The sequence below is a fragment of the Neomonachus schauinslandi genome, chromosome X (genome assembly GCF_002201575.2).
Source record: "Neomonachus schauinslandi chromosome X, ASM220157v2, whole genome shotgun sequence".
Taxonomy (NCBI): domain Eukaryota; kingdom Metazoa; phylum Chordata; class Mammalia; order Carnivora; family Phocidae; genus Neomonachus; species Neomonachus schauinslandi.
The window spans coordinates 2,707,262-2,729,030 of NC_058419.1; the positions used below are offsets into that span (position 1 = coordinate 2,707,262).

At 37.7% G+C, this 21,769-nt stretch overlaps 1 protein-coding gene across 1 annotated transcript in view; it reads left to right on the forward strand.

The window, feature by feature from the left end:
- Positions 1 to 21,769, forward strand: part of GABRA3 (gamma-aminobutyric acid type A receptor subunit alpha3) — a 349,455-nt gene that overhangs the window by 305,305 nt on the left and 22,381 nt on the right. The window contains exon 8 of the mRNA XM_021683536.1: positions 4,664 to 4,816. Coding sequence (XP_021539211.1) covers positions 4,664 to 4,816 — 153 coding nt within the window. The remainder of the gene's footprint in view (positions 1 to 4,663; positions 4,817 to 21,769) is intronic.

Genomic DNA, 21,769 nt, shown 5'->3' on the forward strand with positions numbered 1-21,769 from the left:
CAAGAGATCATAAGGACCTTTAAGTCTCATTGTACATGGTACTCTATGTAAAAGATCATCAACCCTATGCAGGAGAACCCCAATATAGAGAACAACATGAAAATCTGGAAGGATTATAACACTGAAGATGCCATCGTTGTTACAGAACAAGCCATGAAAGCCATCAAGTCTGAAACAATGAATTCCTGCTGGAGAAAACTGTGTCCAGATGTTGTGCCTGACTTCACATGATTTATGACAGAACTAAAGAAATAATGAAAGAGATTGTGATATGGCAAAAAAAGTGGGGATTGAAAGATTTCAAGATATCAATCTTGGAGAAATTCAAGAGCTAATAGACACCACATCTAAGGAATTAACAGAAGACAACTTGATGGAGATGAATGCTTCTGAAGCAGTGCCAATGAGGAAGAAGATTTAGAAGTAGTGCCAGAAAACAAATTGACATTAGACAACATGTAAGAAGGATTCCAATTATTTAAGACTGCTTTTGACATTTTTTATGACATGGACCCTTCTATGATATGGGCATTGAAATTAAAGCAAATGGTGGAAGAAGGATTGGTACCATATAGGAACATTTTTGGAGAAATGAGAAAAACAAATCAGACAGACATTACAATATATTTCTGTAAAGTTACCCTGAGTGTGCCTGCCTCTCCTACCTCCCCTTCCATCTCCTCCACTACTTCTATCTCTGCCACCCCTGAGACAGCAAGACCAATTCCTCCTTCTTCTCCTCCGCCTACTAAACCAGAAGACAAGGAGGATGAAGACCTTTACAATGATTCAATTCCACTTAATGAATAGTAAATAATCATCATGGCATACAGTTAATAAACTTATTATCTGTTGTGTGTTTTTGTCCTCATGTGAATATCTTTTGTTTTTTTTTTCTAATAACTGTACAGCAGGAATTGTATGAGACATTTTTGTGTCATCATCATCACATAAATATTCATTATGAAGAACATCATGTGTAAGACTTGTATGGAAGTGGATAGCTGATCCTTACATAGGCATAAAGTGAGTGGTATTTAATATAAAATTAATAATGTGTTAGTTTTCTGTTTTTTTTCCCATTGCCTATATATACTTTATTTATTTTTTAATTATGTTATGTTAGTCACCATACAATACATCATTAGTTTTTGATGTGGTGATCCTTGATCCATTGTTTTCGTATAACACCCAGTGCTCCATGCAGTATGTGCCCTCCTTAATACCCATCACCGGGCTAACCAATCCCCCTCCCCCCCTCTCCTCTAAAACCCTGTTTGTTTCTCAGAGTCCATAGTCTCTCATGGTTCATCTCTCCCTCCAATTCCCCCCCTCATTTTTCCCTTCCTTCTCCTAATGTCCTCCATGCTATTCCTTATGTTCCACAAATAAGTGAAACCATATGATAATTGACTTTCTCTGCTTGACTTATTTCACTTAGCATAATCTCTTCTAGTCCCATCCATGTTGATGTAAAAGTTGGGTTTTCTGTTTTATAACTTTGCTTTCAAAGAAGTACATTACCATACAGTAATTCTCTCTTCTAATTGGAGACAATGCATATCAGCCTATCATCACAGGCAAGTGTTTTTTTTTAAGTAACAATGTTTCCAATACCATATTATGAATATGACTGTAATACTGTATGCCATAAAAGTTTTATGACAATTCATTCATGAGTATATGGGCTAAGCCACCATGAAGCAATTATATTGATTATACTAGGCTACCATAAAGCAATCATATTGCTGCTTCTTTGATATCAATGTATGAATTGTTATACTTGTAAATAAATATTCCTTTTTCACATATTTTCATTTTTGATGTGTAGTGTCAGTAGCATGTATAGCATTTATAGTATTTTGTATCATGTAAGACAATATTGATGTAGGCTCTAACATATGGTTTGTCTTATAAATAGATGAGGTAAACTTACACTATCAATAAATACAGTACTGTAAATGTATTTTCTCTTCCTTATGATTTTCTTAACAACATTTTATTTTCCTAACTTTATTGTAAGAATACAGTATATGATACTTATAACGTACAAAATATGTGTTAATCCACTGTTATTGGTAAGGCTTCTGGTCAACAGTAGGTTATTAGTAGTTAAGTTTTGGGGGAGTCAGAAGTTATAGGCAGATTTTCCATTATGTGGGGCTTTGGTGCCACTAACCCCAGCATTATTTAAGAGTCAATTGTAATTTTCTTTAATTCTAAGTCTTTATTTGATTTTGGTGTCAGGGCAATGCTAGCCTTCTAAAATGAGTTTGGAAGCATTTTCTCCTTTTCAGTTTTTTGGAAGAGTTTAAAGGAGGACTGGCATTTATTCTTCTTTAAATGTTTGGTTACCCATGAAGCCATTTTGTCCTGGGCTTTTCTTTGTTGGGAGGTGCTAATTACTGATTATATCTTCTTGCACTATATTGATCCATTTAGATTTTCTATTCATGATTCAGTGGTCTATGCTCCACTGTTCAGCAGGGCCACAGGGAGCCTCTGTTGTATGGGGGACGAGCTACTTGCAGCAGTTGGGTGCCACACTGTTTTGAAACACAGGTTAACCCTAGCATGCTCTACAGCTTGGGGGCAGGGATCCTCAGGTATTACAATGGGCCTGTTTCAACTCATGGAAGTCACCATTTTGGTGGTTGGAGTGCCACGACCCCCCATCTCCCTCTCAGCCGTGCAGCCAGAGGTTTTGACCCATGGAGGTCTCCATTTTGGTAGCTGGGGGTCGCCATGACCCCCAGGCAAGACAGCCAGGGTGTTTTAGATCTGGGGAGGTCACCATTTTGGTGGGTGAGGGCACCAGGACACCAAGGGGTATGATCCTTTTGTCTAGACTACAACCATTGGGTAAGGCCTCTGCTGGAGTTGTGCTGTTGGTCCAAACTCTGCTGTTGGGCAGTACCTCTGCCTGTACTTATCTGTTAGCCAGAGCTACAGGCTGCTTTGAGAGGTTGGGTTTCCTGTGCAGGTGGGGACAGACTGCTGGCTAAACTCTGATCAGGTGAGTTTGCTAGCAGGGACCTGGTATCACTGCCAAGATCCAAGCACAGGTGGCTGGAAGTTTCACCACTCCCTCTTCTTTGTTTCTAGTTGATCCCAAATGGTCTAGCCCTGTTGATTCTCCCAGTATTCCCCGTGAGGCAAGGCAGAAGTAGGCCTCTGGAGGAATGCTCTGGAATGCTGGGGGAAACTGTGTATCTGCCTTAGGCTCTCCTTTTCCCACTAGAGAAACCATAGACCCAGAGGAACCCTCTAGGTGCTACATTGGGCTGGCCTGGGGGAGGGAAGTAGGTGGTGCAGTGAAGCCACTTCTCTGACCTTTCTAATGTGGCTTCTCTTGGATTTTGTGCTCAAAGAAGGTGTTTTAGTTTTAATCCCTGGTTCTGAGATTTTCACAAAAGTATTATTGTCTGTAAATAGTTGCTAATCCATATATTTGTGATGGGATACTGGAGCCAGGGATGTCCTATTTCACCATCTGCTCATCTTAGGCATGCTCTTTGCTTCTTTGGAAATGAGATAGGAAGAAAGAAATTGAAAGAGAGAAGGCTAGAAAAGAAGATGGAAAAAAATATATTCAGTTATTTAAAACAAATGCTTGATTTGATAAGTTTTTGAAAAGTCCACTTGCATTGTCTTTCAGATCTACAAAATATAACTAATTTATGAATATTTATCATATATTTTATATATTAAATATTCCACATGATCATATATCTCCCTGTGTGTATCTGTCTTCTTTTTATACAAACATCAGTCATAGGGGATTAAGGACCATCCTACTCCAGTATGACCTCATCTTAACTAATTATACTTGCAACAACCTTTTTTCTAAAGAAGGTTACATTCTGAAGTACTCAGGGTTAGGACTTCACCATATCTTTCTGGGAGACACAATTCAACCTATAATAAGTAGGAAGCCTAGGCAGAAGATTTTTTTTAATTTTTTTTATTTATTTGAGAGAGAGAGAGGAAGGGCAGAGACAAAACACTCAAAGTTGTTTGGCATATAGTAAGAGCTCAATAAGTGTTCACTCTTGTTTTGGAGTGGGGTGTTATAGGCCAGCCCACATTCTGCTATATGAACTTTTGGTTCTAACTCTAAGTCCATTCAAACAGCAGAGCATTGTGGTTAAAAAGCATAAACTGTGGAACTAACCCATATGGTCTTGAATTCAGGCTCCACTGCTTAGTAGCTGGATAGCCTTATATAATTGCTCAATTTCTCTTTGCCTCAGTTTACTGGACCATAAAATGAGGATAACAATAGTATCTACTTTATAACATTGTTATAAACATTAAGTATTTTAAGATGTTAAATGTTAAAGTGCTACAAGAGTGCCAGTCACATAGCAAATGCTGTAGAAGAGACTGTTATTTATTTTTATTTAAGACACTGATTTATTTGAATGAATCTGTGTCAGAATTGCTCTGAGCAAGCTGTGTTGGTACAGTGTTGGCATATATTTTTGCATAAAAATGCACTACTTCATGATTATTAAGGAGATCTGGTTATGTGAACTTGGAAGGTGCCGGAATGTCTTGTTTTGAGTATAAGGTTAAAGAACTTGGTGAACTGAATTGGGGCCCACCTTGATTTAACAATGTTTACTCAGCTATATATTGCCTAATTTTACTCTCTTTCCAGGAGAATATGTCGTCATGACAACCCACTTCCATCTCAAGCGAAAAATTGGCTATTTTGTGATCCAGACCTACTTGCCATGTATCATGACTGTCATTCTGTCACAAGTGTCTTTCTGGCTCAACAGAGAGTCTGTCCCTGCCCGTACGGTCTTTGGTGAGTGTTGTTTTATGGAGAATGAGCAGATGAAGGCATTGGCAAAGTTTTATGATGGACTGTCAGAGTAGGGATAAGGAAAGTGGATGGGAGCAATGCCTGGGCCCAGCATTAGTAATTGAGTCATCAGATCCTGGTGTTTCAAGCAACTGAATTCTTTTAAAAAAAAAAAGTGGGAATAGAAGAGTGTTGGAGTAGTAAGGTTACTAAAATGCTTCCTCTCTCAGTCAGGTTTGCTTCAGGAACTGCGGAGGGACTGAGCCTTCAGTGAAAAAGAGGAAATTAGTGGGCAGAGCTGGAGAAGGTGACAAGTGGGAAACTAAGTTGACAACAGAGAAGTGGATTGGGGGCTTTTTATGATCCATTTTTTTTTTTGTATAAGCATCTGACATTGCTATTTCTCCTCTAGCTTTTTTGAAAGTACAAATTATCAGTAAAGGCTACACAAAGTTTGAAGGATTTTTCAATAGTACCTACAATCAGGGAAATTTTCTTTAACAGAAAGTTACTGGTGTCTAAAAAGAGATTTGTACATCATTAGCATTTCTTCCTGGGAGACTTAAAACATATAGAATATTTTCTGCCTGTTTCCCCCACTGTAAAAATTTTTAGAAGAAAAATACTCTTTTTAGTCTACTAAACTGCCTCCATGGCAGTGGTGTCTGTGAGGCATACACATGGATATGCTGAGTACCCACACAGAAGGCCAATATTTCCTACCAATATACTGAAGCTATACTGTGTAGTTAAATAGTAAATGGTGTTTTTTAAGAAGAAGCAGCATTTTAGGTCAGGTAGAAGAGACCACAGCATAGAGAACAAGAGTAACCTGTAAAGAGGGAAAAAAGAAAAAAAAAAACTAGAAGGGTGTGATATCATGGAAGTCAAGAGGAGAATGTTCCAAGAAGCAGGGAATAATCCTTTGGTGTAAATTCTGTGTTTTTAGGTAAGATGCAGATAAAAACTGTTGAGTATGGTGATATGCTTGGTTGTTAGTGATCTTGAACAGTTCTAGTGAAGTAGAGGGAACAGAATCTATGTAGGAGTCAACAATATTTAGAAATATAACAAACTACATACTCTCTTCTACAAACTCTTAGAAAAGCTAGATAAAACATAGAAAACATTCTTTTTAAATATCTGAGCTGATAAATTAAAGGAAATACTCAGGGGCCCAAATGGAAGAGGGAACTAAAAATTAGAGTTAATCACATGAACTGATACTGTTATAGGTGGAAAATGGACTACTAGTTCTGATAAATAAGATTTTGAGTTTTAAGGTTACATAAGAAAGGCTTTGAGCCTGAGTGAAGTTTAGGATTAGAAAGAACTAGGGCTGTGGTAGACTAAATAATGGCCCCCAAATATATCCATGTCCTAATCTCTGGAACCTGTGAATGTTACCCTATATGGCAAAAGGGACATTGCAGATGTGCACTAAATTAAGGATCTTGAGATGGAGAGATTATCCTGGATTATCTGGTTGGGCCCTAAATATAATCACAAGTGTCCTTATAAGAGGGAGGCAGAAAGATATTTGACTACAGAGCAAAAGGCAGTGTGATAAAGGAAGCTGGAGAGATTTGAAGATGCTATACTGTTGGCTTTGAACGAGGAGGAAGGGGCCCATAAAACTGCCAGACTTCTGGCCTTCAAGAGTGTAAGAAAAAATATTTGTGTTGTTTTAAGTAACTAAATTTGTGGTAATTTTTTACATAAACCATAGGAAATGAATACAAGGATTCATCCCATAAATCCAATACCATTGAAGGGTTATGCCCTAGAAAGAGCACTAAAAAAATACAGTAATCAGTGCAGGGAGACAATAAGGAATAATGTCTGTTTTGGCCTGGGTTCTGTGTAAAATATAGGATTTGTTAAGAATTTATTTTTTAATTCAAACTTGGCCTCACTTGAGTTTAGAGTTCATAGTTACACTTACTGCATTGATGTAAGAACCTCCAACATAAAACATTAATTTAAAAAGTGATTGCAGAATTTTTATAGAAGAACAAAGAGCCAAGAATAGCCAATACCCTCCTAAATAAGAACAAAGTGGGGGGTGCCTGGGTGGCTCAGTCTGTTAAGGGTCTGACTCTTGATTTTGGCTCAGGGTCGTGAGATCGAGCCCCGCGTTGGGCTCCACACTCAACAGGGAGTCTGCTGGAGATTCTCTCCCCCTCCCCCGCTTGTGTGCACTCTCTTGCTCTAAAATAAATAAGTAAATCTTTTTAAAAAAGAACGAAGTGAAGAGGCTTGCCCCACAAGATGTCAAAAATAATTAAAAAGCTATAGAAATTAAGAGTGTGTTATAGGCATAAGGGAAAGAAAAACATTATAGAGAAAGTAAAAGTAGACCCACATATATGACAACTTGATTTATGACAGAGAATGGCATTGCAGAGAATTAATTTGAGATTGATCATAGGCTTAAATATAGAAGCTAAAAATGTCATGCTCTTAGAACTAAATATAGGACAATGTCTTTGTAACCTTTGGAAGGTGGAAATTTCTTAGTATACAAAAAATTAAGTGAAGAATAAAAAAATAAATTTGACTTAATCAAAATTAAAAATTACCTCTCCCCAAAGAATAACATTAAGAGAATTAAAAAGCAAGCCATAGACTGGAAGAATATATTTTATATATATACAGATCAACAAGGCATTTGTTTGAAAAATATAAAGAGATCCTTAAATTCAATGATAAAAATACAAAGAATCTAATTTTAAAAATTGGAAAAATACATGAACAGACATTTACTGAGAATATATGTAAATGCCCCATAAGAACATGAAAAGATATTTAGCATCATTTTATATCAGGAAAATACAAATTAAAACTACATGGAGACATCACTTTATAAACACTAGAATGGCTAAAATGAAAAAGACTGACAATTCCAAATATTTGTGAGGTTGAGGAGCAATTGGAATTCCCATACACTGCTGGTGAGGATTTAAAATGGTACAACCACTTAGGAAAAACAGTTTGGCTATTTCTTAGAAAGTTAATACATTTATCCAAAAATCTAGGTATTCCACTTCATACCCAAGTGAAATGAAAATATATATAAAAGGCTTATACATATATAAAAGACTTATACAAGAATGGTCATAATAGCTTTATTCATAAAATCCCAAATTGGAAAATATCAACAAGTAAACGGGTGTTTATATTGTGGCATGTTCAATCAGATATTCATACAGTGCATTGACAACTATTGAGTCACATAACAGTATAAGTGAATCTCAAAACTTATGTCAAATTAAGAAGCCAGACCCAAAATAGTACATAATATATGATTTCATTTATAGGAAATTCTAAGACAGGCAAAACGAAGCTACAGTGTTAGAAACCAAAGCAGTGCTTTCCTCTGGGGTGATGGATTGACTGAAAATGGGTACAAGGGCACTTGGGCATTTGTTGGTTTGGTAGAATATTCTATATCTTCATTGGGGTAGTAGTTATACGACTGTGTACATTTGCCCAAGCAATTTGAAATGTACAACCAAACTATTTTTTATTGTATATAATTTATAACCCAATTAAAAATACCTACTAAAACTCCAGATATTGCTATGATGAACATGTTTAAGTAGGTGCAACTAACATGATAATTCTATCATATAGACAGTGTATTTATGTAGAGAAAAAGAGCACATGAGAGAGCAAGCACACTGGAAATTCTAAAACTTGAATATATAGATAAAAACTCAGTGGTTTAGGGCGCCTGGGTGGCTCAGTTGGTTAAGCGACTGCCTTCGGCTCAGGTCATGATCCTGGAGTCCCTGGATCGAGTCCCGCATCGGGCTCCCTGCTCGGCAGGGAGTCTGCTTCGTCCTCTGACCCTCCCCCCTCTCATGTGTTCTCTCTCTCTCATTCTCTCTCTCTCAAATAAATTAAAAAAAAATCTTTAAAAAAAAAAACTCAGTGGTTTAGAAACAATTGAAGGAAAAAACCCATGAACTGAAAGAAAATAGTTAGAATGAGGCCCAGAAAGACAAAAATGTGTAAAATGCAGAAGAGAAACTATATATGATTTATTGAAAAAGTCTAACACAGAAGTAATTGGAATCCTAGAAGAAAACTGAGAGAATGCTATGGAAGCAATTTTTGAAGAAACAGTGGCTGATTCCTGTCCAAGCCTGATAAAGGACAAAAAGGCACAATTACAAAAAGCTCTATGAACCCAATTCAGATAAATTAAAAGACAAGACAGAAACACATTAAAGTGAAATTTTTGGAAACAAAAAAAAAAAAACAAAAAGAAAAATCTTTAAATTATCCTAGAAAAAAAGTGCATTGTCTTTAAAGTAATAATAGACTACCCTGACTTCAACAGAAACAATAAAGACCCTTTCAGACAAAAAAATAAAACTAAAAATTCATTTTCATCAAACCCTCATTGAAGGGAGTTCTTCAAGCAAAAGGAAAATTATCCCAGAAGGAAGGATTAAGATGCATTTTTAAAGTGAAAATAATAAATATATGGGGTATGTTAAATGACTATTGAATGTATAAAATAGTAACAGTAGCTTACTGGGCATACAATATATTTAGAGTAAAAGACTAGACCATAATGTAGTGTATATAAGTTGAGATGGAGAAAAAATGTTCTAAGGACTTTCATTGTCAGGGAAATGTGTAAAGGTACCAATTAATATTTAATTTTCATAAGTCAAAGGTTCATGCTGACTGAAACTCATACATCTAATGGGAATGTTAAATGGTATAGAAAACTGGCAGTCTCCTATAGTTAAACATATGCTTATAATATAATCATGTAGTTCCATCCCTAGGTTTACTAAGAAAAATGAAAACATATGCTCATACAAAGACTTACATGTAAATCTTCCCAGCAGCTTTATTCATAATAGTTGAACATTGGAAATAGTCCAGATGTCCATTAATAGGTGAATGGATAAACAAATTATGTTATATCAATGCAGTGGAATGCTACTCTGAAATTTACACGAATAAACTGAAGATAGATGCAACAACATGAATGAGCCTAAAGAATACTATGCTGAGTGAAGAAAGCCAAACACTAATGAGTAAATACTATATGATATGTATGAAACTCTAGGGGGAAAAAGATCTAACCATACTGAAAGAAACCAGAGGAGTGGTTACCTGGGACCAAGGAGGGGATGGAATGGTCACAAAGGAATCTTTGGGTTGATGGAAGTATTCTATAGACAATACCTATTAGAAAGGGTGAAGAGGGGTATTACCAAATGGCAGAAATCTCACAGAAGCACAGATTACCATAAGACTATGGTAGTGTAATGGTCGAAGGAATACTAGAGGTCAAGGAAAATATGTACCTCTATCTCTTGAGTTCTTGATTCTGAATGATCAACCATGTTTGAGAACAGAAACTAGTACACTCAGTATGAGCATCAGATTTTAGTTAAGATTGAAAGATGTGCATTTGAAGAAGAGGTTGAGAATATATGTGAATCTGCTGGTCATAGAGCAGCAGAGTGGAGAGTTAGAAGAGTTTGGGAGAAAGGGGTTGTAAGAAGAAATGGGTGACTGGGTCATATTCAGTAATGTACTTTTTGGAACAGGATTAAGCCTGACTGATAGTGAATTAATAAAAAGCTTTCCCTTTGTGGTGGCACCTTAGTTCACCAGGTACATGAAGTATAATTAATTCTAATTGTCTCCTAGGGAAAATGAGTGCTCATTTTGAAGGCTGTGGTGTGAAATGTTTTGATTTTTGTATCCCTAGGACCTAACTCTGTATGGCACAGAATAGAATGTTGGAGAAAAGAGAATAAGAACTAATATAATGATAACAATATAGTTACTCTAAGAAAAGTGCATTCTTCACTCTGATGGGAACACATGTATTGCAGTGTTACATGGGTTGCAGGCTGGGCAGAGCAGTTTCACTCATCACACATGTACTAGAGGCTTACACTGTGCCAGGTATTATATTCTGGATTGAGGGGATAGAGACAGATTACTCATGATCCCTATTCTCAAGCAGCTCCTGCTTTGGTAGTACAGACAGACATGTTATCAAAGAAGTGTCCTTAGACTTTTAGAAGTGCTCAAAGGAAGCGAGTTTGGGGCAGTCACAAAATACTTTCTAAAAAAGTCTTGAAAAAAAGTACAAAGTACTGGGTGGTAGAACTGCATCTCTTAAAATGCCAAACCTCATGGTCAATCCATAAAGTGTAAATTCTTGATTGAGGGTCCTACCAGATGACTAGCTAAGAGCTCTTCACAAAATGACTGTTCTAATTAAGCTCTAGAGGCTAGAATTCTAAAAAAATTCTACTGAGTTATGATATAGAAACACTTAGGTTGCTGTAGAGTTCTTTCCATTCATCCACTGGCACACTGTTATGACTGTGACAGGATAGACAATTGCATTTGTTAATAACCATAAATGAGGTAGCTTGTTTCTCCCATGAATCACTCCTGAGAGGATTACTGAGCCTTGGGTTCAGTCCCAAAACTTCCCAGGCTACAAATTCAGATAGTTTGTTAATAGGTACTAGCTAAGTGGCTGATTCCTGACAAGGCTTAAAATTTGATTTGCTAATCAGCTTTGATAACTATATACTTTCTACAAAGATGCTTCCTTAGGATCTTTCTGTTGAAATTCTACTGACTATTCCAGTCTGAATTTTCATTTACATAGCAAATGTATAAGTAAGGAACATGAGGGACCAAGATATTAAAGAAACCTAAGAGACTACAGCACACACAGCTGACTCTCTGGGTAGAGTTAAGAGGCCCTTTCTCCTTTTCTTTTTTTAATATTTGTATTTAAATTGAATTTAATTAACATATACTGTATTATTAGTTTCAGAGGTAGATTTCACTGATTCATCAGTTGCATACAACACCCAGTGCTCATTACTTCAAGCACCCTCTTTTTTTTTTTTACATTTTTAAAATTTTATTATGTTATGTTAATCACCACACATTACATCATAAGTTTTTGATGTAGGGTTCCATGATTCATTGTTTGCATATAACACCCAGTTCTCCATTCAGTACGTGCCCTATTTAATACCCATCACCAGGCTAACCCATTCCCCCACCCCCCCTCCCCTCTAGAACCCTCAGTTTATTTCTCAGAGTCCATAGTCTCTCATGGTTCGTCTCCCCCTCCAATTTCCCCTCCCTTCATTTTTTGCTTCATACTATCTTCTTTTTTTTTAAACATATAATGTATTATTTGTTTCAGAGGTACAGGTCTCTGATTCAACAGTCTTACACAATTCACAGCGCTCACCATAGCACATACCCTCCCCAATGACTATCACCCATCTACCCCATGCCTGCAACCCCCCACCACTCCAGCAACCCTCAGTTTGTTTCCTGAGATTAAGAATTCCTCATATCAGTGAGATCATATGATACATGTCTCCTCTGATTGACTTATTTCACTCAGCATAATACCCTCCAGTTCCACCCACATTGTTACAAATGGCAAGATTTCATTCCTTTTGATGGCTGCATAATATTCCATTGTATATATATACCACATCTTCTTTATCCATTCATCTGTCAATGGACATCTCAGCTCCTTCCACAGTCTGTCTATTGTGGACATTGCTGCTATGAACATTGGGGTGCAGGTGCCCCTTCTTTTCACTACATCTGTGTCTTTGGGGTAAATTCACAGTAGTGCAATTGCTGGGTTGTATGGTGGCTCTATTTTCAACTTTTTGAGGAGCCTCCATACTGTTTTCAGAGTGGCTGCACCAGCTTGCATTCCCACCAACAGTGTAGGAAGATTCCCCTTTCTCCGCATCCCTGCCAACATCTGTCATTTCCTGACTTGTTAATTATAGCCATTCTGACTGGTGTGCGGTGGTATCTCATTGGCGTTTTGATTTAGATTTCCCTGATGCCAAGCACTGTTGAGCACTTTTTCATGTGTCTGTTGGCCATTTGGATGTCTTTTTTGGAAAAATGTCTGTTCATGTCTTCTGTCCATTTCTTGATTGGATTATTTGTTCTTTGGGAGTTGAGTTTGGTAAGTTCTTCATAGATTTTGGATACTAGCCCTTTATCTGATATGTCATTTGCAAATATCTTCTCCCATTCTGTCAGTTGTCTTTCGGTTTTGTTGAGGATTTCCTTTGCTGTGCAAAAACTTTTTATCTTGATGAAGTCCCAATAGTTCATTTTTGCCCTTGCTTCCCTTGCCTTTGGCAATGGGTTTCCAGGAAGAAGTTGCTGCAGCTGAGGTCGAGGAGGTTGCTGCCTGTGTTCTCCTCTAGGATGTCGATGGACTCCTGTCTCACATTTAGGTCTTTCAACCATTTTGAGTCTGTTTTTGTGTGTGGTGTAAGGAAATGGTCCAGTTTCATTGTTCTGCATTTGGCTGTCCAATTTTCCCAACACCATTTCTTAAAGAGGCTGTCTTTTTTTCCATTGGACATTTTTTCCTGCTCTGTCGAAGATTAGTTGACCATAGAGTTGAGGGTCCATTTCTGGGCTCTCTCTTCTGTTCCATTGATCTATGTGTCGGTTTTTGTGCTAGTACCATACTGTCTTGATGATGACAGCTTTGTAATAGAGCTTGAAGTCCGGAATTGTGATGCCACCAGCTTTACTTTTCTTTTTCAACATTGCTCGGCTATTTGGGGTCTTTTCTGGTTCCATACAATTTTTAGGATTATTTGTTCCATTTCTTTGAAAAAGGGTGATGGTATTTTGATACGGATTGCATTAAATGTGTAGCTTGCTCTAGGTAGCATTGACATCTTCACAATATTTGTTCTTCCAATCCATGAGCATGGAACGTTTTTCCATTTCTTTGTGTCTTCCTCAATTTCTTTCATGAGTATTTTATAGTTTTCTGAGTACAGATCCTTTGCTTCTTTGGTTAGATTTATTCCTAGGTATCTTATGGTTTTGGGTGCAATTGTAAATGAGATCGACTCCTTAATTTCTCTTTCTTCTGTCTTGTTTTTGGTGTATAGGAATGCCACTGACTTCTGTGCATTGATTTTATATCCTGACACTTTATGAACTCCTGTATGAGTTCTAGTAGTTTTGGGGTGGAGTCTTTTGGGTTTTCCACATAAAGTATCATATCATCTGCAAAGAGTGAGAGTTTGACTACTTTCCCAATTTGGATGCCTTTTATTTCTTTTTGTTGTCTGATTGCTATGGCTAGGACTTCTAGTACTATGTTGAATAGTCATGGTGTTAGTGGACATCCCTGCCGTGTTCCTGACGTTAGAGAGAAAGGTCTCAGTTTTTCCCCATTGAGAATGATATTTGCTGTGGGTTTTTCAGAGATGGCTTTTAAGATATTGAGGTATGTACCCTCTATTCCTATACTCTGAAGAGTTTTGATCAAGAAAGGATGCTGTACTTTGTCAAATGCTTTTTCTGCATCTATTGAGAGGATCATATGTTTCTTGTTCTTTCTTTTGTTAATGTATTGTATCACATTGATTGATTTGTGGATGTTGAACCAACCTTGCAGCCCAGGGATAAATCCCACTTGGTCATGGTGAATAATCCTTTTAATGTACTGTTGGACCCTATTGGCTAGTATTTTGGTGAGAATTTTTGCATCCATGTTCATCAAGGATATTGGTCTCTAATTCTCCTTTTTGATGGGGTCTTTGTCTGCTTTGGGGATCAAGGTAATGGTGGCCTCATAAAACGAGTTTGGAAGTTTTCCTTCCATTCCTATTTTCTGGAACAGTTTCAGAAGAATAGGTATTAATTCTTCTTGAAATGTTTGGTAGAATTCCCCTGGGAAGCCATTTGGTCCTGGGGTTTTGTTTGTTGGGACATTTTTGATTACTGCTTTAATTTCCTTAGTGGTTATAGGTTTGTTCAGGTTTTCTATTTCTTCCTGGTTCAGTTTTGGTAGTTGATATATCTCTAGGAATGCAACCATTTCTTCCAGGTTATCTAATTTGCTGGCATAGAGTTGCTCATAATATGTTCTTATAATTGATTATATTTCTTTGGGGTTAGTTGTGATCTCTCCTCTTTCATTCATGATTTTATTTGGGTCCTTTCTCTTTTCTTTTTGATAAGTCTGGCCAGGGGTTTATCAATCTTATTAATTCTTTCAAAGCACCAGCTCCTAGTTCCATTGATCTGTTCTACTGTTCTTTTGATTTCTATTTCATTGATTTCTGCTCTGATCTTCATTATTTCTCTTCTCCTGCTGGGTTTAGGCTTTATTTGCTGTTCTTTCTCCAGCTCCTTTAGGTATAGGGTTAGGTTGTGTATTTGAGACCTTTCTTGTTTCTTGAGAAAAGCTTGTATTGCTATATACTTTCCTCTTAGGACTGCCTTTGCTGCATCCCAAAGATTTTGAAATGTTGTGTTTTCATTTTCATTTGTTTCCATGAATTTTTAAAATTCTTCTTTAATTTCCTGGTTGACCCATTCATTCTTTAGTAGGATGCTCTTTAGCCTCCATATATTTGAGTTCTTTCTGACTTTCCTCTTGTAATTGAGTTCTAGTTTCAAAGCATTGTGGTCCGAAAATATGCAGGAAATGACCCCAATCTTTTGGTACTGGTTGAGACCTGATTTGTGACCTAGGATGTGATCTATTCTGGAGAATGTTCCATGGGCACTAGAGAAGAATGTGTATTCTGTTGCTTTGCGATGTAATGTTCTGAATATATCTGTGAGGTCCATTTGGTCCAGTGTGACATTTAAAGTCTTTATTTCCTTGTTGATCTTTTTGTTTAGATGATCTGTCCATTTCAGTGAGGGGGGTGTTAAAATCCCCCACTATTATTGTAGTGTTGTTGATGTGTTTCTTTGCTTTTGTTATTAATTGGCTTATATAATTGGCTGCTCCCATGTTAGGGGCATAGATATTTACAATTGTTAGACCTTCTTGTTGGATAGACCCTTTAAGTGTGATATACTGTCCTTCCTCATCTCTTATTATAGTCTTTCGTTTAAAATCTAATTTGTCTGATATAAGGATTGCCACCCCAGCTTTCTTTTGGTGTCCATTAGCATGGTAAATGATTTTCCACCCCCTCACTTTCAACCTGGAGGTGTTCTTTGGGTCTAAAATGAGTCTCTTGCAGACAGCATATCAATGGCTCTTGTTTTTTTAATCCAATCTGATAGCCTGTGTCTTTTGATTGGGGCATTTAGCCCATTTACATTCAGAGTAACTATTGAAAGATATGAATTCAGTGCCATTGTATTGCCTGTAAGGTGTCTGTTACTGTATATTGTCTCTGATCCTTTCTGGTCTATGTTACTTTGAGGCTCTCTCTTTGCTCAGAGGACCCCTTTCAATATTTCTTGTAGGGCTGGTTTTGTGTTTGCAAATTCCTTTAGTTTTTGTTTGTCCTGGAAGCTTTCTATCTCTCCTTCTATTTTCAATGACAGTCTAGCTGGATATAGTATTCTTGGCTGCATATTTTTCTCATTTAGTGCTCTGAATATATCATGCCAGTCCTTTCTGGGCTGCCAGGTCTCTGTGGATAGGTCTGTTGCCAGTCTAATGTTTCTACCTTGTAGGTTACAGATCTGTTCTCCCGAGCTGCTTTCAGGATTTTCTCTTTGTCTCTGAGACTTGTACATTTTACTATTAGATGTTGAGGTGTTGACCGATTTTTATTGATTTTGAGGGGGGTTCTCTGTGCCCCCTGAATATTGATGCCTGTTTCCTTCCCCAAATTTGGGAAGTTCTCTGCTATAATTTGCTCCAATATACCTTCTGCCCCTCTCTCTCTTTCCTCTTCTTCTGGGTTCCCAATTATTCTAATATTGTTTCATCTTATGGTATCACTTATCTCTCGAATTCTGCCCTCGTGATCCAGTAGTTGTTTATCTCTCTTTTTCTCAGCTTCTTTATTTTCCATCATTTGCTCTTCTGTATCATTAATTCTCTCTTCTGCCTCATTTATCCTGGCAGTTAAAGCCTCCATATTTGATTGCACCTCATTAATAGCCTTTTTGATTTCAACTTGGTTAGATTTTAGTTATTTAATTTCTCCAGAAAGCGTTTCTCTAATATCTTCCATGCTTTTTTCAAGCCCAACTAGTATCTTTAAAATCATCATTCTGAACTCTAGTTCCGACATCCTACTAATGTCCATATTGATTAGGTCCCTGGTAGTTGGTACTGCCTCTTGTTCTTTTTTTTTTTTTTGAGGTGATTTTTTCCATCTTGTCATTTTGTCCAGAGGAGAATAGATGAATGAGAGAACAAAATGCTAACAGGGTAACAATTACCCCAGAGAAATATACACTAAACAAATCAGAAGAGACCTGAAACCAGGAGAAAAGAAAGGGAAAGAAAGAAAAAAGAAAAAAGAAAAAAAGAAAAAGAAAAAGATAAAAAAAGAATATGCTCAAATATGATCAGGCTGGTGTATAGATCAGTGCCACACACTAGATTTTGGGCGTATTTTGGTCTGTTAGAAGAAAGTGTCTCCCAAAATGTTGAAGAAAGAAAAACATATATGTACAAAAATAAGGGTAAATATGATGAAGGGATGGAATATGACTGTAAAGATGAAAATTATAAAAGATTTTATAAAAGTAATTGATAAGAAGTTGGTTGAAAAAAGAAAGAAGAGAAATTTTTTTAGAAAAAGGGAAAGAATGTGATCAGGCAGGAGACTAGAACAAAGCCATACACTAGAGATTTAGGGTCTATTTTGGTCTGTTAGAAGAAACTGTATCCCAAAATTTTAAAGAGAGAACAACTTATATATATACAAAAAATAAGTTTAACTACTATGAAGGGATAGAATATGACCCTAAAAATGAAAAATAAAAAAGATTTTTAAAAAAGAATTGATAAGATATTAGTTGAAAAACGGAAAAAGAAAAATTAAAGAAAAAGAAAAAAAAGAAAATTTAAAAAATTAACTTTGAAAGACTGAAGAATCGGGGGGAAAAAAGCCATGAATTCTGTGTGCTGTATTCCCCTAGTGCTGGCGTTCTGCCATTCTCATTGATCGGTAAACTTGGTCTTGGCTTGCTATCCTTGCTGATCTTTTCGGGGAGGCACCTGTTGCCGTGGTTTTCTTTGCTGAGGCAGAATTGCCCCGCCCTTGCTGGGGCCGGCTAAGTAATCTGCTCGGGTTTGCTCTCCATAGCTTTTGTTCCCTCCATGCTTTCTGTACAGCTTTGGAGGATGAGAGTGAAAATGGCGGCCTCCCAGTCTCCGCCCCAGAGGAGCCAAGAACTCATGGCCCCACTCCTCAGTGCACCCCCAGAGAAAAGCAGTCAACCACTCCCGTCTCCCTGGTCTCCAGCCGCACTCCACGCTCATCCAGCCTGTGACCAGGCATTTCTATCTCTGGCACCCGACCCCATTTGGAGTCTCCAAACCCAGCAGATTACTGTGGTGCGCTCCCATGCCGCTCCTCCCCGGGGAGGAAGGGGAGTCTCCCCTGATCTGCTGCTTGTTGGGTCCCTGCTGGAAGAGCAGTGGCCCAACTATGCCAAGGATCAGTTTATGGCAACCCCGAGCTGAGAGCCCACTCCTCAGCTCTGTCTCTGCAGCCAGCTTCCATGCTCTGATACCTGGGAGCTCTGCCACACTCAGGCACCCCCGGTCTTTCTGTGACCCCAAGGGTCCCAAGACCACACTGTCCCAGTGAGGGCTCCATCCCCCGCTTAGCCACTGGAGCAACGTCCCTCAGTGGAGCAGACTTCTAAAAGTTCCGATTTTATGCTCCACTGCTCTATCACTTCCCAGTAGTGGCTGACGGAGGCTCCCTCCCCCCGCCATCTATCTTCCTGAATATTGCCTCGGATTCACTTCTCCGCACATCCTACCTTCCAGAAAGTGGTCACTTTTCTGTTCAGAGAGTTGCTGCTGTTCTTTTCTTCCATCTCCTGTTGAGTTTGTAGGTGTTCAGAATGGTTTGATCCCTATCTAGCTGAATTCCTGGGACCAGATGAAATTTAGGTCTCCTACTCCTCCGCCATCTTGCTCCTCCCCCTCAAGTACCCTCTTTAATGCCCATCACCCAGTTACCCCATCTTCCCACCCACCTTCTCTCCAGCAACTCTTAGTTTGTTTCCTATAGTTAAGAGTCTCTTATGGTTTGCCTCCCTCTCTGTTTTCCTCTTCTTTTATTTTCCCTTCCCTTCCTCTATGTTCATCTGTTTTGTTTCTTAAATTCTACATGAGTGAAATCATATCGTATTTTTCTTTCTCTGGCTGACTTACCTTGCTTAGCAATATACCCTCTAGTTCCTTCCATGTCATTACAAATGGTAAGATTTCATTCTTTTGGATAGCTGAGTAATATTCCATTGTGTGTGTGTGTGTGTGCGTGTGCACATGCCACTTCTTCCTTATCCATTCATCTGTCCATGGACATCTGGGTTTTTTCATAGTTTGGCTATTATGGACATTGCTGCTATAAACGGGGCATGTGCCCCTTTGAATCATTATGTTTGCTTCCTTTGGATAAATACTTAGCAGTGCAATTGCTGGGTTGTAGGGTAGCTCTATTTTTAGCTTTTTGAGGAACCTCCATACTGTTTTCCAGAGTGTCTGCACCAGTTTGCATTTCCACCAACAGTGTAAGAGGGCTCCCCTTTCTCTACATCCTTGCCAACGTTTGTTGTTTTGAGTTGTTAATTTTAGCCATTGTGACCAGTGTGAGGTAGTATCTTATGGTTTTGATTTGTATTTCCCTGATGCCAAGTGATGCTGAGCGTTTTTTCATGTGTCTGTTGGCCATTTGTATGTCTTCTTTGGAAAATATCTGTTCATTTCTTCTGCCCATTTCTCGACTGGATTATTTGTTTTTTGGGTGTTGAGTTTGATAAGTTCTTTGTAGATTTTGGATGCTAATCCTTTATCTGATAGGACATTTGCAAATATCTTCTCCCATTCCATAGGTTGACTTTTGGTTTTGTTGACTGTTTCCTTTGATGTGCAAAAGCTTTTTTATCCTCACAAAGTCCCCATAGTTCATTTTTGGTTTTGTTTCCCTTTGTTTTATAGATGTATTAGTAAGAGGTTGCTGTGGCTGAGGTCAAAGAGGTTGCTGCCTGCCTCTCCTCTAGCATTTTGATGGATACCTGTCTCATGTTTAGGCCTTTCATCCATTTGAGTTTATTTTTGCATATTGTGTAAGAAAGTGGTCCAGTTTCATTCTTAGACATGTTGCTGTCCAATTTTCCCAATACAATTTGCTGAAGAGACTGTCTTTTCCATTTGGTATTCTTTCCTGCTTTGTCAAAGATTAGTTGACCATAGAGTTGAGGGCCCATTTCTGGGTTCTCTATTCTCTTCCATTGATCTATATGTCTGCTTTTGTGCCAATATCATACTGTCTTGATGACTACATCTTTGTAATACAGCTTGAAGTCAGGAATTGTGATGCCTCCAGCTTTGCTTTTCTTTTTCAAGATTGCTTTGGGTAGTCAGGGTGTTTTCTGTCCATACAAATTTTAGGATTATCCAGCTCTGTGAAAAATGTTGATGGTATTTTGATAGGGATTGCTTTGAATGTGTAGATTGCTTTGTGTAGCATAGACATTTTAACAATATTTTTTGTTCCAATCCATTAGCTTGGAATGTTTTTCCATTTCTTTGTGTCTTCCTCCATTTCTTTCATAAGTGTTCTATAATTTTCAGAGTACAGATCCTTTACCTCCTTGGTTAGGTTTATTCCTAGGTATCTTATAGTTTTTGGTGCAATTGTAAACCGGATTGATTCCTTGATTTATCTTTCTTCTGCCTCATGTTAGTGTATAGAAATACACCTGACTTCTGTGTATTGATTTTATATCCTGCAACTTTGCTGAAGTCCTGTATCAGTATTAGCAATTTTTTGGTGGAGTCTTGGGTTTTCTACATAGAGTATCATGTTGTCTGTGAAGAACAAAAGTTTCACTTCTTCTTTGCCGATTTGGAAGTCTTTAATTTCTTTTTGTGGTCTGATTGCCCAGGCTAGGACTTCCAGTACTATGTTGAACAACAGTGGTGAGATTGGACATTCCTATATGTTCCTGACCTTAGGGGAAAAGCTCTCAGTTTTTCCCCATTGAGGATGATATTCGCTGTAGGTTTTTTGTATATGACTTTTATGATATTGAGGTATTTTCCCTCTATCCCTACACTGTGGAGAGTTTTAATCAAGAAAGGAGGCTGTATTTTGTCAAATGCTTTTTCTGCATCTATTGAGAGGATCATATCGTTCTTGTCCTTTCTTTTTTTAATGTGGTGTATCACATTGATTGATTTGTGGATGTTGGACCATGCTTGCAGTCCAGGAATAAATCCTACTCAGTCATGGTGAATAATCCTCTTAATGTACTGTTGGATCCTATTAGCTAGTGTCTTGGTGAGAATTTTTGCATCCATCTTCATCAAGGATATTGGTCTGTAATTTTCCTTTTTGATGGGGTCTTATCTGGTTTTGTGATCAAGGTAATGGCAGCCTCATAGAATGAGTTTGGAAGTTTTTGTTCCATTTCTATTTTTTGAAACAGTTTCAGAGAATAGGTATTAGTTCTTCTTTAAATGTTTGGTAGAATTCTGCTGGGAAGCCATCCAGCCCTGGACTCTTGTTTGTTGGGAGATCTTTGATTACTGTTTCAATTTCTTTGCTGGTTGTGGGTCTGTTCAGATTTTCTATTTCTTCCTGTTTCAGTTTTGGTCATTTTTATGTTTCTAGGAATGCATCCATTTCTTCCCAATTGCCTAATTTGTTGGTATATAATTCTTCATAATATTCTCTTATAATTGTATTTCTTTGATGTTGATTTTGATCTCTCCTGTTTCATTCATGATTTTATTAATTTGGGTCCTTCCTCTTTCCTTTTTGATAAGTCTGTCTAGGGGTTTATCAATCCTATTAATTCTTTCAAAGAACCAGCTCCTAGTTTTGTTAATCTGTTCTACTGTTTTGTTTTGTTTTTTATTTCTATATCATTGATTTCTGCTCTGTTCTTTATTATTTCCCTTTTCCTACTGGATTTAGGCTTTATTTGCTG